The 16,939-nt window shown below is 45.4% G+C and overlaps 1 protein-coding gene across 2 annotated transcripts in view; it reads left to right on the forward strand.

Annotated features, from left to right (window-relative positions):
- The first annotated feature begins 2,439 nt into the window (after positions 1–2,439).
- The window catches only part of KL (klotho), a 49,222-nt gene continuing 34,722 nt past the window's right edge, over positions 2,440–16,939 (forward strand). The window contains exon 1 of one of the 2 annotated variants that reach the window (XM_053563897.1): positions 2,440–3,372. In XM_053563897.1, the coding sequence (XP_053419872.1) occupies positions 2,560–3,372 (813 nt within the window). In that variant the 5' untranslated portion in view covers positions 2,440–2,559. The remainder of the gene's footprint in view (positions 3,373–16,939) is intronic. The other variant, XM_053563896.1, reaches the window with a different exon arrangement.

The raw sequence follows: 16,939 nt of genomic DNA on the forward strand, positions 1-16,939 counted from the left end.
AACTTCACCTTATATTTAAAGCATAGCAAATCCTTAACCTCCTATTTGCAGGAGCACAAAGCATTTGAAACCTACATTGTAGATGTTTGAATGTGGCTATAAAAAACAAAAACCAAATAAAGCCAAATGAATGAGAAGCAGCAGTTGCAATTATTCACACTCAAGGAATCCAGAACTTAATAACCATGAACAGAACCTTGATAAACAGAAAGTTCTGGAAATAAAGTTTAATTATCATGGAATCTTGATTGTTGGGTTAAGTGAATTATCATCTGGGAACAGCGCTGTGAATGCTAAAAGCTTTGATGTCCACCTTAGGAGATGCACATGCCTTATGAGTCTCTCAGAGACAGATGAATTTCAAATGTGAAACATTTAGTTAACTTGGTCCAGCTTTTTAATCACTGCTGTAAAATTAAAAATTTAAAACACCATCTTTCTTTTTACTGTGGTTAAGTAAAAATAGCAATAGATACAATCTGCCTGAAGCTAACAGACCATACATCAGTAAATGAATACTTAGTCTGAGCTATTTTCCATGAGGCCCACGAAGCATTTCTAATTGCAACTTAACAAGCTACAACCCAGCAAACTCTCTAATCTTCAGGTCTAGAAGGGAACCGTAATGCCCCCTGCGGACACAGCTTTCTACCTTTAGCTGGGAGTGAGGGCTACAAAGTTGTTTGGGTAATATTTTCAATTGCTTACGTGTTTTTGTTTGTTATTTCACATTTACTGAAAAAAGTAAATGCCACTTTTAACAGAATAGCGGTAAGTCTTTGTTCCAGTCTGACACTTAATTTTACTAATCATGATATTATATGCTAGCCGGGGTTGGAATATTTAATAAGATACTGGGATAATTTTTTGTGTGCTTACATTACATTTCAAGGGAATTAATAGACGTACCGGCATCTGCAAGGTTTAAAACTTTATTGGCTTAAATTTGTATGAAACAACGCAGGGAAGATGACTGCCGGAGGAGAATGGCTGCACCTGGGGGAGGACCTTAGTCCTGGAGGCACAACTTATTGGATAGTGAGGTAGACATTAGTGAATCTTTCACTGCTCTGGGCTTTCCACCTTTTGAGTCACCTTTGTGCAGATAGGCCATCCTCACTTTATAGAGGAGGAAACTTGAGAGATGGTCCCCGTCTCCAATCACAAGGCCAAAGCCTGCTCCTCCCCAAATGTATGTCAGTCATTCACAAACCCATACGCCTGCATACAAATGGACCCTGTGGCTCACAACTTCTGTCAAAAGGGCTCTTTGGCAACTGGAAAGAAAACCTCATGGCTCTGGGCGGTGCCTGTGGTTCAAGGAGCAGGGCACTGGCCCCATATACCAGAGGTGGCATGTTCAAACCAGGCCCCGACCAAAAACTGCAAAAAAAAAAAAAAAAAAAAAAAAAGAAAGAAAGAAAGAAAACCTCGTGGCTTTATTATGATGTGGGGGTTTCTCTCCACAGCAAGTGGCAAATGCGTGACCCAGGGACCACTCTAGCATAGTTGTGGCACAATTTTGCACACGTAAGTTACTTGCGAAGTCAGAGCTGAAAGGCAAAACGCGATTATTTATAAAAAAAGATGCAAAAGCCTAATAAAGATGACTGAGATTTACTTAAAGCTAAAAAAAAATATTTTTTTTTGCAGTTTTTGACGGGGGCCGGATTTGAACCCGCCACGTTCAGTATATGGGGCCAGCGCCCTACTCACCGAGCCACTGGCACCGCCCCCCTGTTCCTTTTTTCTCTTGGAGAAGACCGACAAATGTGATTTGAAATTCACCCAGTATACCAGGAAATTGAGATCTAATTAAGGAACAAATACTGATCTGAAATGATTAAAAGATAACAATAAAAGGGAGAGTAAAGCAAAGTCCCAATGCAACTCATAAATCTACTTATCTTCCTCAAAGGTCTCGTAGACTGGGGGGCCGAGAAAGGGTCGTCCGACCCCCAGCACCGGTGAGTTGCGCCCCCGCTAGCTAGCGTCTCATCTGAGAGGAAATCCCCTTCTTGCAGCGCACCGTCAAGTGTGGACTTGGCTCTCCCCACCCGACCGTCCCTCTAGGAGTCCAGCTAGTTCCTAATCGGCCCCAGCGATGTCAACCCAGAGCGTCTCTCAGCCTCCGAGTGGGAGAAAAGGTTGAACAAGTGCTTCCCCGCCGACGCTCCGCGAGGGCCAAACGAGTACCCGGTGCCCAAGTCGGTCCCGCCGCCTTCACTCCTCGACGAACTCCGCTCCACGGCCTCTAACTGGAGGGTCGCCCGACACCCTGAGCGGCTCCGGGCGGCAGGAAGCAGCAGGTGCCGTTTCTCCGACGTCCGCCAGCGGCGCCTGCCGCACCTTGCGGAGCCGCGCTCCCTCCCGGGGCGCCCCTCGCCCTTTGCGCCCCCTATGCCAGGGCGGAGGCAGACGCCCGCTGGCAGGTAATCATTGCCAGCCGGGCCCGCCGGGGAGCGGGGGTGGGCGCGCCGGCGGGGGACGGGCGGGAGCGGCGGGGCGCCGGCATAAAGGGGCACGGCGCGGGACCCCGGCGCCCGGCTCCCGCGCAGCATGCCCGCCAGCGCCCCGCCGCGCCGCCCGCGGCCACCGCCGCCGCTGTCGCTGCTGCTGCTGCTGGCCCTGGGCGGCCGCCGCCTGCGCGCAGACCCCGGCGACGGCGCTCAGACCTGGGCGCGCTTCGCTCACCCTCCCGCCCCGGAGGCCACCGGCCTCTTCCACGACACGTTCCCCGACGGCTTCTTCTGGGCCGTAGGCAGCGCCGCCTACCAGACTGAAGGCGGCTGGCGGCAGCATGGCAAGGGGGCGTCCATCTGGGACACGTTCACCCACCACCCCGCGGCGCCAAAGGGAGGCCCCCAGATCGCCGACCTCCCTTCGGGTGCCCCGTCGCCGGTCCCGCTCGCCACCGGGGACGTGGCCAGTGACGGCTACAACAACGTCTTCCGCGACACGGAGGCGCTGCGCGAGCTCGGGGTCACCCACTACCGCTTCTCCATCTCCTGGGCGCGGGTGCTCCCCAATGGCACCGCGGGCGCCCCCAACCGCGAGGGGCTGCGCTACTATCGGCGCCTGCTGGAGCGGCTGCGGGAGCTGGGCGTGCAGCCGGTGGTGACCTTGTACCACTGGGACCTTCCCCAGCGCCTGCAGGACGCCTACGGCGGCTGGGCCAACCGCGCCCTGGCTGACCATTTCAGGGATTACGCGGAGCTCTGCTTCCGCCACTTCGGTGCCCAGGTCAAGTACTGGATCACGATCGACAACCCCTACGTGGTGGCCTGGCACGGCTACGCCACCGGGCGCCTGGCCCCCGGCGTCCGGGGCAGCCCGCGGCTCGGGTACCTGGTGGCGCACAACCTCCTCCTGGTGAGTGCGAGGGGCCAGCCGAAGGGCCATGCAGGGAGAGCGCCGGCCTGCGTCTCCAGCTCAGACGAGGCCTCACCTGAACACATTTGTGAGGTCACCTTGCGTTTGCACCCGGGCAGGAACTGAGCAGCAGCTCGGGCTTCCCGGGGAAGGTGTAGAATTAGGAGTGAGAAGGAAATCCCAAGTGGGCGCACGAGTGAGTGCTCCTTGGAGCCAGTTTGTCAAAAGGAAATGGGAATTATTTTCTCCTGTCAGGAAAGAAAACTCCTTTTTCTGGGTGTTGGAGAATCCCTAGAGCCAAGGGCAGGGAGGATTTACTTCTGGTAGGGAAAGAGGAGTGTGGCTTGTTTGCAAGCCGCACAGACAGCTTGACTGTCTGCCGGGTCAGGAGTGCAGTGTTAATCCAGCAAGATCTGTCTTGCTTGTGGCACAGATTCACACTCCTGTGAGTGTCAAAATCTCATCTCCCTTGGAGAGTCAGGTTTGCTGTGTTTGGAGGTCCCTTCCGAGGCAGGGTAGGGACCCGCATTCACCAACACTGCTTCATCACCTGGGGGGCCACGACCACTTTATGCAATCTTAACCCTGGGCATAAAAATGCAGAAACAACTGCAGGGTGATGTAGATTATGTTCCACAACATCTGTATGTCCACATTGCTCTCTCCAGTTGAAAGGCTTCCTCCCATAAGAGATTACTAACCTGGCAAAATTAATTTTAACACCCTTGTACAAAAGATTTCTATTTTCACATAAGGAAGTATTGACATGCCATGACAAAGCTGTCTCACAAATATTTCTTTCTATTTTTTCTCCTTGATTTAGGGCTCAAATTTAGGTACCATTGGTTTGGGTTCATTTACAATGATATTAGTTGTTGGTAGGTTTTGTACAGGGTTTTGTATCAAGGTAGAATATTTTATGTATTTGTACAAACATTCTAATAAAAGTACTTAAATGTGCAGTTTTTGATACCCTGCTTTGGTGACTTGTAGGCCTACTGGGAGACCTATTTTTAAATCTAGAATTTAGCCACATATTCTGAACAAATCCAATGTGAAGACCATCTCTAAACAATTAAAGCCATAGATAATATGAGCAAAACAGTATTGGGTTGTTGAGGTGACTTAGTGCTCTGAGCTACTGGTAATGTAATAATGGCTAAAGTAGATGGTACGTTAGCTCCACAAAACCTGTTTCCTACCACCAGTCATAAAAGAATGTTGTATTTGTTTTGAAAAATTGTGATTCAAATGGTTTCATATTGATGTATATCTTTTCCTACTGATACTTTAGAGTAGAGATTCTTAAACTTTTTCAGTTTGTCAGTCCTTTTAAGGAATAAAAAACCCTAAATACTGCCAGTGATAGTTGATGATAGGAAAACTATGGGAAGAAGGGTCTCAGCTTTTGAAGAAAACATAAGCAAATTATCAGTTCATACCAGCAACAAATGAGAGATTAGTGCATCAGCTAGAGAATCTAATAGACCTATTAAATCACTACTGGAGACTTAAATCATACAAGTTCTGTTTATTAGAGTGCATATAATAAACTCTGTGTATACCAAATAGTCAATTGTTATAGTGACTTAAAAGATAGGGATTCACGAACTCTTTGGTACTCTGGTGTTTTAAATAATCAACATGTTTTAGATCTGTGCCCACTCTCGGCCCTCTGGTTATCTTTTCAGTTATGTTTTTGAGTCCTTACAAACACAAAAAATTGCCAAACACTAACCATCCTGCTCAGAAATGCGGTGGACTTTGTATTTATAAGAAATTAGTAACAGTTGGATACTTGGTTTTGCTGATGCTGCAAACAAAACGTTAGTTGCTGTAAAATATTAATTTTGCTTTCAGATTTCTTTGGGTTTGGCATTTAGTCCTTCTTGTGTCTTATTTAGAAATAAGTTACCACTATCAAAGAAAGCATCCTGAATTAATTTTGTTAAAGTGTGAGGCACTTTCATTCTCTTTTCAATGTTCTCTTTTTTGTGTGCATGTGGAGGAGAGGAGAGATACAAAAGTTTTGATAATCTAAAAAAATGATACAACATATTCTGTGGGTTTTTCTCATAGGACATTTCAGCTAAGGCTCTGATACTGCTTTTGCACAGACTTAGGGGCCACTGAGCCTTTAGCTTAGTCATTTGCTTTCAGGGACCTGATGCTGGTGAAGGGCTGAAGCAGGCCAGGACCCCACCCCATGCCACTACTTTAGGAATGGGCTAAGGAGACGCCCTGCAGAGACCACCTAAGATTCAAGAATCATTGCCTGATGGCCTCAGGACAGGAGGCAGGCCAGAGGAACTGCAGGCCAAATAATGCAGCTGGGGACCTTGCTCAGAAGGGAGATCTTGGTGTTCTTTTGTGAGTTCCTGGTACCAGTGTGAGCCTGGACAAAAATAAATACGAGGCAGAAAGAGAAGAGAAACTGGAAGGACTCCCCTGCAGAACTTAGAGCCTGGGCTGCTTTGCTCATCTGAGTAAAAGCCAGAGGGAGGACATGCCTTCTTTCTCTGACTTGAAGATAAACTGCTCAGCTCTCATGGCCCTTGAAAGAAGGTACTTTATCCACCCTCCCCCACCACCAGCCCAAACCAGCAGTAAGGCCTGTAGTTGGAGAGTCCAGCGCCTGCATTCTAAGAGGACCAGAACCCAGTTACCAGTCGAGGGCACATGTGTCCCCTTCTCTCTCTTTTGCACCTCCCCCCCCACCCCCCCAGACCTTGCAAATATCTGTGCAAGGAATCTGTGAAAAGGAAAACTTCTTTTGAGTAAGGAACCAGGGATAGGAGATAATAATTCAGGCATTAATGGGACTGAGCGTTAGCATCAGTGCCCACATCTTAGGTGACCTCTCCGCAGCATTTGTCCACACCATTCCTTGAAGCACTTCTCACTTGGCTTCCAGATCCTCCTCCCCTTCTCTTGCCTCTCTTTTCAGCTCCCTAGCAATTCCTCCTCAGCTGACTATATATAGTGGACGGCCCACAGCTCTGTCCTGAAGCCTCTTGTCCAGATTTGCTTCAGGTGATCCCTTTGAAGGCCATCTACATCCTGATGCCCCAAATTTTGAATCTCCAGCCAGGCCTTCCCTGAGCTCCAGACTTGGGTAGACAACTGCCTTCTCCACTTGGATGTCTAAGAGGCATGTCACACTGAACACACCCCACACCCGACTCCTCTACCCACCTCCTGTCTTAGGCCAAGTCCAATCCTCAGTTGGTTGGGCCTCAAATCTTAACTCTTCTCTTTCTTTCACATCTTGTTTCTACAACTAGCCCTGCAGCTCCACTTACTTCCAGAATGTGTCCAGAATCAAAGCATTTCTCCCCTTATTTGCAGCTGTAACTGAGGTTCACGCCACCGTCCTCTTGCTGTCTTGCAGCTGGCGTTCTTGCTTCTACCCTGCCCTGTGTCACCCGCCGTGACCGATGTTCTCTGGGGCATCATTATGTGTGAGCGAGACAGTGTCTCTGCTTATTAAAGTCCCATGTGCTCTTCAAGGACTGGCTCACGCCTGAATGCTATCTCTTCCTTCTGTGGACTCCCATGCTGTGCTTTGCTCATTCTCTGCCTCCAACCACACTCTTCCTTTTATTTCATCAGTTTTCTGCTTTTTGACCCTCCATAAACCGAACAATTCCTTAAGTGAAGAGGTTTTCAGAAAGGAACTGGGGGGTGAAGTCTTTCTGATAGCTTTGGGAGTATATATGGGAAGGGGCTTTGTTATCTGATTAAATTTTCATTGCCCAAGTAATAAGTGTAAGGAATTTGTGTGCTATCTATATGCTCAAATTATATGCTGTGTACGTTTGAGAAGCACTTTACAAAATTTCCTCTCATTTAAAATGGATTTGCTGCATTGCTACAACAAACAACTAGGTTGAAAACGAATGCGTTTTATAGAATACAACTGAATTCAATAGTGTGTTTAGTCAGAAATAGTTAACAATACCTCCCCAAGGGCTTAGCTTACTCCTCTTCCAATGTCTGATTGAACAGTGCTTTTCTGAGTGTTACAGTCAAGTCCAAGGAAAAATTTAAAGTAGGAAAAAAAACTACTAATTTCCAAATCATAGCAACATTTTAACAATGTTTATTACTTTGAGGTGAAGAAAAGAAAGAAAATCTTAAGCTAAGAAGCATTTAAATAATGTCAGTGAGCATTTCTTAGGCGTAAGATGAATGAACACACGATGGTGGTGCCTGAATATGTTGCCAGTCTTGGCTTTTGCACACAGAAAACTTGGAGTTCTCTTATTTTTTCAAAATACATCATTGCTGTAAACTAGAATTTTATTAATTTGTGTCAATGAATGTTGCCTTTATTAAGGAATAAAGGAAATGTTAGCTGTAGTAGGAGAATAGAATGCCTATTGCCTATTGGGAGGACAAGAAATAAAGCTTAGGTAAGTAAAAATCCATACTGCTACTGAAGTGTTCACACCCACGCTTTCTCGGAATCTATATTTAAACAGATAAACATAATGTGCATCTTATGTGCTCTACTTTGTTATATTATGGGCAAAAATTAATCTGAAGGATTCCTATGCATTTTCTCTCCTCTATTTTGGGATAAACTCTTATATTCCTTCAAGGACTTGACTCAAATACCCTCATTTTGCAATAACCGCAGGTGGAATGGATCATTACTCAATTGTGGCTCTTTGAGAGCACAGACTACATATCACATTTATTTTTAAATGTTTAGCATTTATCTCAGTACTTGGCACAGAGGAAGTATTTGATGTAATTTTTAATAAATGAACAAATGTAGATGTAAAATTTCTTCTGGTTTCATTATGCCCATTTTCTTTCTTGTGAATTGCATATTGTATGTGCAGGCTGCTTTCTCACACAGAGAAGGAGCTTTAAAGAGTGACGGAGAGTAGTGAAAAATTTCCTAGCCAGATTATGTACATAACCTTTGAACTTTTGGTTTTCAGAACAAGTAATATCCCAGTTTCATCTGGTAGACAAGGAAAGAGGATGGCCTCTTCAGTGCCTGACCTGGAGCTGTACCCATCACTGTCCCATGAGCAGAACTTGGTCCTGTTGCAGAGGGGTCTGGGAACTATTGTCCCCTGAGGAGCCATGTGCTCAGTAAATGATTCTATTATGTTGAAATCAGACAGGAACAGAGCCTTCAGGACAACCAGCAGTCTCCACCACATTGCCTAACTCCCAGGCATGTTGTGAAAATTAAAACCAAATTATACACTTCATCAGGGTTTGAGAATATATTTTTACATTTTACAATAATAGTAGCAATAATAGCAAAGGTGCTTGAAAAATGGCCCTCAAGTTGTTTAGAAGAAAAGAAAGAAAGGAATTAGACAAATACACTAACAATAGTAGCCTCACTTGGCTTCTTAGTTTCTGTCTTCTTAGAAATTATTTCAATAGCTTCTGACCAAAGACTATCAAATTATTATTATTATTTTTCTTTGAGACAGAGTCTCAAGTTGTCGCCCTGGGTAGAGTGCCATGGCGTCACGGTTCAAACTCCTGGGCATAAGTGAGTCTCCTGTCTCAGCCTCCCAAGTAGCTGGGACTACAGGTGCCTGCCACAATGCCTGGCTATTTTCTTGTTGCAGTTGTCATTGTTGTTTTAGCTGGCCCAGGCTGGGTTTGAACCCATGACACTCAGTGGATGTGGCTGATGCTATAACCATTGTGCTATGGGTGCCAAGCCTATTAAATTATTTTTGGGATAACCTATTGTTTTTAATCTTATTTTTAAAGACAGTCTCACTCTGTTACCCTGGCCCCATAGCTCACAGCAACCTCAAACTGCTGGGTTTAAGTGATCATCTTGCCTCAGCCTCTTAAGTAGCTGGAACTACAGGCACCTATCACTAAGCCCGGCTAGTTTTTCTGTTTTTAGTAGAGATGGGGTCTCATTCTTGCTCAGGCTGGTCTCGAACTCCTAAGCTCAAGTGATCCACCTGCTTGGCCTCCCAAAGTACTATTCCTAAGGTTTATGACTGATATAATTTGATATATTAACTAAAGGTAAATATCCTGCAGTCAGATTTTTTTTATTAAATAGAATTGTTTGAAGTATGGATGTCAGAACATCATTCGTGAACCAGTATCATTATAATTCAACAAAATACTCAAATTGAAAGCAGTGCTGTGCATTAAGTTTATATTTAATTGCTAAGCAAATGTTGTTTCTATGTATATAAGTGCACTTTTATTTGAAAATTAGAATGTTAGGATTAGAAGGGGTCTAGAAAATCCCGAGTCAGATCTCTTCCCAGGACAGATCCTTGCAGTGGCTTTGCAGGGGTCATCAGCTTCTGTTTGAGTCTTTGCAGCAAGAGGTTCAATTCCACTTAACTTATTCTTTATGTTGAAGGGAAACCTGCTGCCCTAAGGGTGCATCCGGTTAGCTCCTTGCCTTCCTAAGTCTCATAGAATAAAACGAGTCACTCTTTGGTGAGACAGTTCACACACCTTTGAAAAGGCCACTGTGTTTTCTACTTCATGCTAATATCTGCTTCAAGACGACTTAGAGGGACTGGACATTTCATCAGGGACATTTCCAGACCCTGCCATGTGGCAGGCAGGTGCAGTGTTGAATTCTGAGAATACGAGTGTCCCCTATTAATAGGGCTTTCTGTCTTCTGACAGGGAAAGTAAGGTGGAGGGAAGGGAACAGAAAGTTGACCTTTCTCTCTCCCTAAGCAGGGAGGGTTCAGGGTCCTCTGTGGTAGGTGTAGTTGACAAGGGGTGGGAGGTCTCCCTCCCTGGCTCCTGAGGTCTATTTAAAGGGCTCTTTTTGTGAGCAAAGCCACAGCAGAGGAGGGAGGGTGGGAGGCCAGGCCGGCGGCCTAAAGGCCCTTGCAGAGCCTTTGGGGGTGTGCCTCCTCTTCCTGCCTGACCCCCTTCTGCTCTTCGGATTCCTCATCCTGTGGTCCTCTCCTTCAGCCCATTCCCTTAGTTAGTGCCCTGAGTCCGGCCCACGTCAGGCCTTTCTGCCGGCTCAGCAAGGTGAGGGGATGGTGGTAGGGATCTCCTTCTCTGGATTCAGGGACATTCTACCTGCCATTGTCTGAAGTCAAACTCAAACACAATTCATAGACAGGGTCTTCTTACCAAAAGTACACTCACTGGGCTGGAGAGGATCTGGTTCCTCCTGTTTACCTGGCCTGGGCTGTTAGGGGGCCTCGAACACAGAGACCTCTTTATGCCTTTCTGGCTAGGGTCGTATTGCCAAGTCTGTCTGTGCTGACAGAGGACAAAAGACTCTTCTCTGATTCTGCAGCGTACCCCCCACCCCCACCCTACTGCAGGAAGGGCTGGGGTTTAGGGTGGCGGGACTCACTTAGGTTGCCACACAAAGAGGAATAAAGTTAAGACCCTCGCCCTCATATCGCTCATGGATTCGTAGGAGAGAGATAGTTGTCAAATAATTACAATAAAGTGTCTAAGTGCCCTAAGATAAATATGTAGCTTCTCTAGGGGGGACACAGGGAAAAAAAGGTAGGTTAAAGAGGTAGGGGTGCCCAGGGAAGGAAAACTCTACTGATGGAATCAGAGGCTCAGAGGCAGCACCCTTTCTGTGCAGGGCTAAGTAACGGGCTTTGCGGATCCTGCAGCATCCACTGTCACTGGTGCTAGGCTCGGTAGTGGTGGCGTGAGAGCAGCTACAGGCCACGTGTCAATGAAGGGGCACAGCTGGGTTCCAATAAAATTTCATTTACAAAAATAGGCAGTGGGTGCTACTGCTGGGCTGGGTAGGCTAAGAAGGGCACCGTGTCTTTCTCTGAAACAGCCCCTGCAGAATCTGAGCAGGTGGGACAGTGTGGCCATTCACACCACAGCATATGGTCCCTTGGAAGGCACAAGAAGCTGGACAAGAAAACCCGGGAATTCCCAAGGTCTTTCTGAACGTTTGCTGTGTAGAACCGAGCAGTGCCCACATGTTCAGGGGAGTCTTGTGTGATTACATTTCTTGTTCTGGATGTGGAATTATGTTCATAACGTCCAAGGCTGCATTAAAAATTTTGGCTGTCACCTCACAGCAGACTCAAGTTAGTGCAGTAGCCAGCTAAAAGCTCTCAAGTTTTCTTTCCTCCTTGTGAACTGCTGTTAAGCCAGATGTCTCCTGTCCCCTCCTTTTGTAGCTTATTTTTGAACTTTTAATCTTCTTCAGTTTCACCTTCAATGTGTAAAGGTAAGAGGAAGTTTAATATAGGTAGTGGATTATGCTTAAAAATTGGACATAACCTAAATGAATGAAGGTGGCTGGTAAAGGAATAGAGGTTCGCTCATACAGTGGAACACGACTTGTCTATTAAAGTCTTGAGGTAGGATTATAAAAAAGTTGCCATGGTTTATTGTTAAGAAGAATCAGCCAGGTGTATTATACTTTTTGCACATCTCTGCTGTGGCATTAAGCATGCATAGAACTGAGCGCAGGATGGCTGCTGGGCTGGGCTGGCTCTCCCCAGCCTCTGTCCTTCCTTTCCCCAGGGACACCTTCCCTGGCATGTGTGCCCAGGACAGGGCTTGCCCAGCTAAGCCCAGTTAACTCACAGAATCAAGAGAAAAGAAAATAAATTCTTATTGTCCCCTAAATTGCAGGTGGTTTATTCCACAGCAGTAGGTAAGTGAAATAATGAAGTCGTTTCAGAACACTTCCTAGAACTGAAGGACATCCATGGCCATATAAGAGGGAAGTGCTGGGGGAGTCATTACAGGGCAGGCCTGCTGCAGTCCCTAGGGACCCACCTCCCAGGGACCTGGCCACCTCTTCTGTCAGCAATAGATGGGAAAACTGGCTAAGTGTGAGAATTGGGCAAAGGTCATCTCTTTTTATTTTGCTGTGTCCTATGAGTCATCTTCATGGAGGACGGAGTTGTAAGCACCGCTCACTGCCTGGCCTTTATTACTTCGTGGTCTCAGCAGCCCCATGGAGGGGCAGCAGGCCCAGCTCTGTGACCACCTCCCTGAGCGTCAGCCTGGCCTGGAGAGGAGCGGGGCCACTGAATTTCTTAGTGACACTGGTGCACCTGGATTTAGCGTATTTGGTGAATGATGGTCTGGTGAATGGTTTTCTCTCTGTGTGAGACTCCTGGGGACACGGTCCTCTGTGGTTGCTTGGCCTCCATGATGCAGGGGTCCAGCCTGCCTGCTTTTCTCAACCATCGGGGGACCGTCGGCGTTTGCAGCTGTCCCTCATTGGGCGTCGCTTTCCACAGGCTTCCAGAGCCTTCCCAGCAGCACGTCTTCTGTGTCCCCTGGGGGTCCTGCCACTCTGGGGAAAGCACCCCCTAGACTTCTTTCTCATCCTGCCTTATATTCCAGTTCCCGGGTTAAGGCCGCCCAGAGTTCAGTCCTCGCAGCCCCCCTCGGGCTCCCGTAGCGCCCTAATCCCCGGTGTTGATGTCTCTCCTCTCCTGTTAGAGGAGAAGCCTCTTCAGCATAGGGAGGTGCTGTCTCTTCCTGGGGAAGGATGGGCCACCACTGCAAGCTCCAAGGATTCCAGAGAGGCCGAAGAGCCAGCCTTCTCTGGGGCAACGGCACCCCATGTTTCATAGACCCAGATTTTTCCAACTAGGACCTTGACCTTGAAATAACAGACCTGCCTTGGCTGATCACTTAAACATCCCTCCTCCGATGCAGCTCCATCAGGTCTTGAGCCTGCTACTAAGTTGCCTGTGCTTCTCCGCTGCAGGGGAGAGGCCTCTAGGTAAGCTGCCCAAGAGCCCCTCTGACTGTCAGGTTGGGCCTTTAACTGTCTGTTAGTGGCTCTTAGCTTCTCATTATATCTCTGTAGAATTATCTTTTTTTCAAATTAATATGAAGGTACAAATGTTTAGGTTACATTGTTTTCAGTTCTAAGGTGAGGTTAAAGTTGTAGTTGAACCCTTCCCCCAGGGGGCATGCTGAACACCCTCACCTTGTGCACACTGGGTGAGATCCGGCCAATTGTCCTCCCGCCTCCCACCAATCCCCCTCCTCTCCCTCCTCTTTCTTCTCTCTCCTCTCCTTTGCTAGACTATATTTGCGTTTCATCTTTTATGTGAGCATGTGGTTATTTATACATATTAGTATTGGGTACATAGAATACTTGTTTTTCCATTTTTGTTGTATTTACTGAGAGGAATATGTTTTAACTTCATGCAGGTAAACACAAAAGATGTAAAGTCACCATTTTTTTTTTTTTTTTTTATGGCTGAATAGCACTCCATGGTATACATGTGCCACAGTTTGTTAATCCATTCATGGGTTGGGGGGCATTTGAGTTGCTTTCACAATCTCTGTAGAGTTTTAATACAATATACCAACCAGGAGACGCACAATCTCCTCAATCATTGTTCCTGTAACAGCATTGCCTTCCACAAAGAGGCTTTCCCAGGTTACCACTGGTGAAATATTTAGCAACTGGGGACCCATTGTGCCAGGAGACTGCCCCTACATATCATTTCTTCAAAGAAAATGGTGTTCTCTCTGCCTTCCAGGAAGTCAGTGAGCTGGTTCCCCAACTCCACTTGTGTTAGCCTGGGTCAAGATAGATTAGATGGGCAAGAAATGTATTGGGGAGAGAACTGTGAAGGATAAAGGAGAAGGAGGCAGAGAAGGCCTTTAGATCATCATGCATCTCCAACACCTGTGTGGGTACATAGGCTACAGGAGGAAGGACTTGAAGGGAAAACTTCCTGAGGGCAGTGCAGGTCACAGAAAGATCCTGCTAGGCTGCTGGACTCTGAGTCAGGTTGCCCATTGGAAGAGTCCACGTCTTGCAGGAATGCGTCTGCATCAGTGCCCCTGGTGCTCAAGCACATGAGAGTAGCCTATGAGGAGCACGGCTTCAGGCCCACCTGCAGTGATGGTTACAATGGGACAGCAGTTAGCCATGTTCCTTATAGCAGGGTAACTGAGCAGTGCATTTCCCTGGCCACCAAAAAGACGAATGATGGATGCACTTCAGAGAAAGGTAGTGAAAATTATTTCCAACCTAGAATTTGATACTTATCTAAGCCATTCATCATTTATAAGGGTAGAAAAAGAGGATTTCCAGGCATTCAAAGTTTCAAAAACTAAATCTTCCTGAACATTTTCTCAGAAGGAAAATCATGTAAAATCCTGAAGACAAGAAGGAAGAAGACCTAGGATATATTAAACAGTAGGTCCAAACCAGGAAGGGTTGAATTGTAGACCCACAATGTCAGCTGTGCAGCAATCCTAAGAACGGCCCGTGCGGAAGAGGGAAGATGTCTGGAAGTGTCTGGAAGAAAACATTGGAGGCTGGTATAACCTTGTGGAAGATTGTGCTGAGAGGTTTTAGAAATTGTGGAATTAATTAGCCACAGGCCCAGTGAAAACTGAGGAAATGAAAAAGCAATGCAGTTATAAACTGCAAGGAAAACAAAAATAAGAAAGAATAGTCTTAATTATTATTAGTATATTAAAATGTCCAGTGGTGAATGATATTCATATTGGCAGAATAACGTCAGCATTGAATATTAGTTAAACCAAAAACTGTTGTATAACTACAGTGTCTGGGTAAGAGAGTGAAATCCTCATCTATCATAACAGGAAGTCAGTGGATACCTTCTGAAGTATGGAGATGTGTAAATTCCAAGACAAAAAGTCATACAGAGTCAAAAATGGTTGCCTGTGGGAAGAAAAACTAGAGAAAACATAGAGGAGTATAGGACAGGCAACTGATCTACCTCCTCCTCTCTGTCCCTGCCTCCCCCCGCCCCCAACTTTTCCTTCTAGAAAAGAGAAAAGAGAAAGGCTGATCTTGGACAACATAGCAAGACCTCTCGGCCACAAATGATCCTCCTGCCTTGGCCTCCCAAACTGCTGGGATTATAGGTGTCAGCCACCAAGCCCAGCTGGTTTAGAACTATGCCTTTGGCTTTTTAAGCCATGAACATTTACTTTTATAAAAATTTAAAAAATAAATAAGTATTTTTCCATTAATCTAAAAACTGATTTTGCGAGTTGTAGCACATGTTTCTAGCATTCCAGTCTGTAGAGCTCTTTGAATCAAGCTTTGGATAATTTCCAAGTTTTCATATTAATACCTATGAGTTTTTATCCCTTTGATGATAGAAAGTTAATAAGAGATAGGACTATGAATAAACCTTGTTGGATATTGTTAGTCACGTTTCTTGAGTGGACCTCTCTCATTATTCAATGCTTCAAGCCTCTATCAATTAGTATTTGACATCTAATAAATGAGTAAGTTTTTGTTTAACCATAAATACTCTTAAAATATAAATTTTCAAGTAGCAACAGTACTATCTTTATATGTACCCCACTTTTATTCTTCTTGACTCCAAGAATGTCACAAGAAGGTTTAGGAATTGTCAAAACTGTTACCTACAGAGATATGACTGTTGGGTTCCCAGATAATCTATCTATCTTAGGGTGTTTATGCTCCTGTAGTGGAACACCTGAGACTGGATAATTTATAAAGAACAGATACTTATTTTCTTCCAGTTCTTGAGGCCAGGGATTCCGAGATCAAGGCTCTGTCATTTGGTTAGGGTCTTCTTGCCGCATTCTCCCATGTTGGAGGGTGAGAGGGCAGGAGAGATATTTGAACTTGGCCTTTTATAAAGAGATATTTGAACTTGGCCTTTTATAAAGAACCCATTGCTGAGATAAAAAATGTACTTCTGTGATAACAGCATTAATCCATTCATGAAGGCAGAGTCCTGATGGCCCCAATAACCTCTTAAAGGTCTCATCTCTTTAAAAAAAAAACAACACTTTTTTTTTTTAATTGCCAAGGCTGGTCTTGAACTCCTGGGATCCAGTGATCCTCTCACCTCAGCCTTCCAAAGTGCTGGGATTATAGGTGTAAGACACCAGGCCTGGCCTCACCTTTTAATACTATTCTAATGGCAAGTAAATTGTAGTTGAGTTTTGGAGGGGAAAGCACTCAAACTGTAGCACTATGTAATACTATAAAAATTATTTGAGGCCAGCTTGGCAGACTTATGCTATGAGCCCATATTGACTTCTCATTTTCATCATCTCTTCTTTAGAACTGATGTGTTTTTGTTAACCATTACATAATTTTTCTCATGAGACTATTGTTTCTGAAATTCACATTTTTCTCCCCTTTTAAAATTAAGAATATTTTCTTTCTTCAAGCACATTATTTTCTATGATCCCTCCAAGTAATTAATGGCCGTTATCGTAAGTGCAAATTCTTTTGCTATGCCACTCTTGGAAGTGATGAGTTTGCACTCTTGATATACCTTCTCCTGTAAAAATTAACAACGCACATTTAAGAAGGAGTAGATACAATAGAAGGACAAAGAGTAAAGGAATCAAAAATGCTGGTGACAGCAGCTAAAATCACACCTCATGATAGTAAGGACAATCCGTGAAAGAACTGGTAGACCTGGGCAGAGCTGATATTCTCCAGGAGACCCAACCAATGTAGTGAATTAAGAAGGTCAGAGAATTGAAAGGATCGGAATCTGTGATTCTATAGTTCAATGTCAACTTTCAAATCAACTTTATTAAGTTGGGATAATACAATGATTTTGGAAATATTTGTTTTTTACATACATGCAATCAA

Source organism: Nycticebus coucang, chromosome 15, assembly GCF_027406575.1.
Source record: "Nycticebus coucang isolate mNycCou1 chromosome 15, mNycCou1.pri, whole genome shotgun sequence".
NCBI classification, from domain to species: domain Eukaryota; kingdom Metazoa; phylum Chordata; class Mammalia; order Primates; family Lorisidae; genus Nycticebus; species Nycticebus coucang.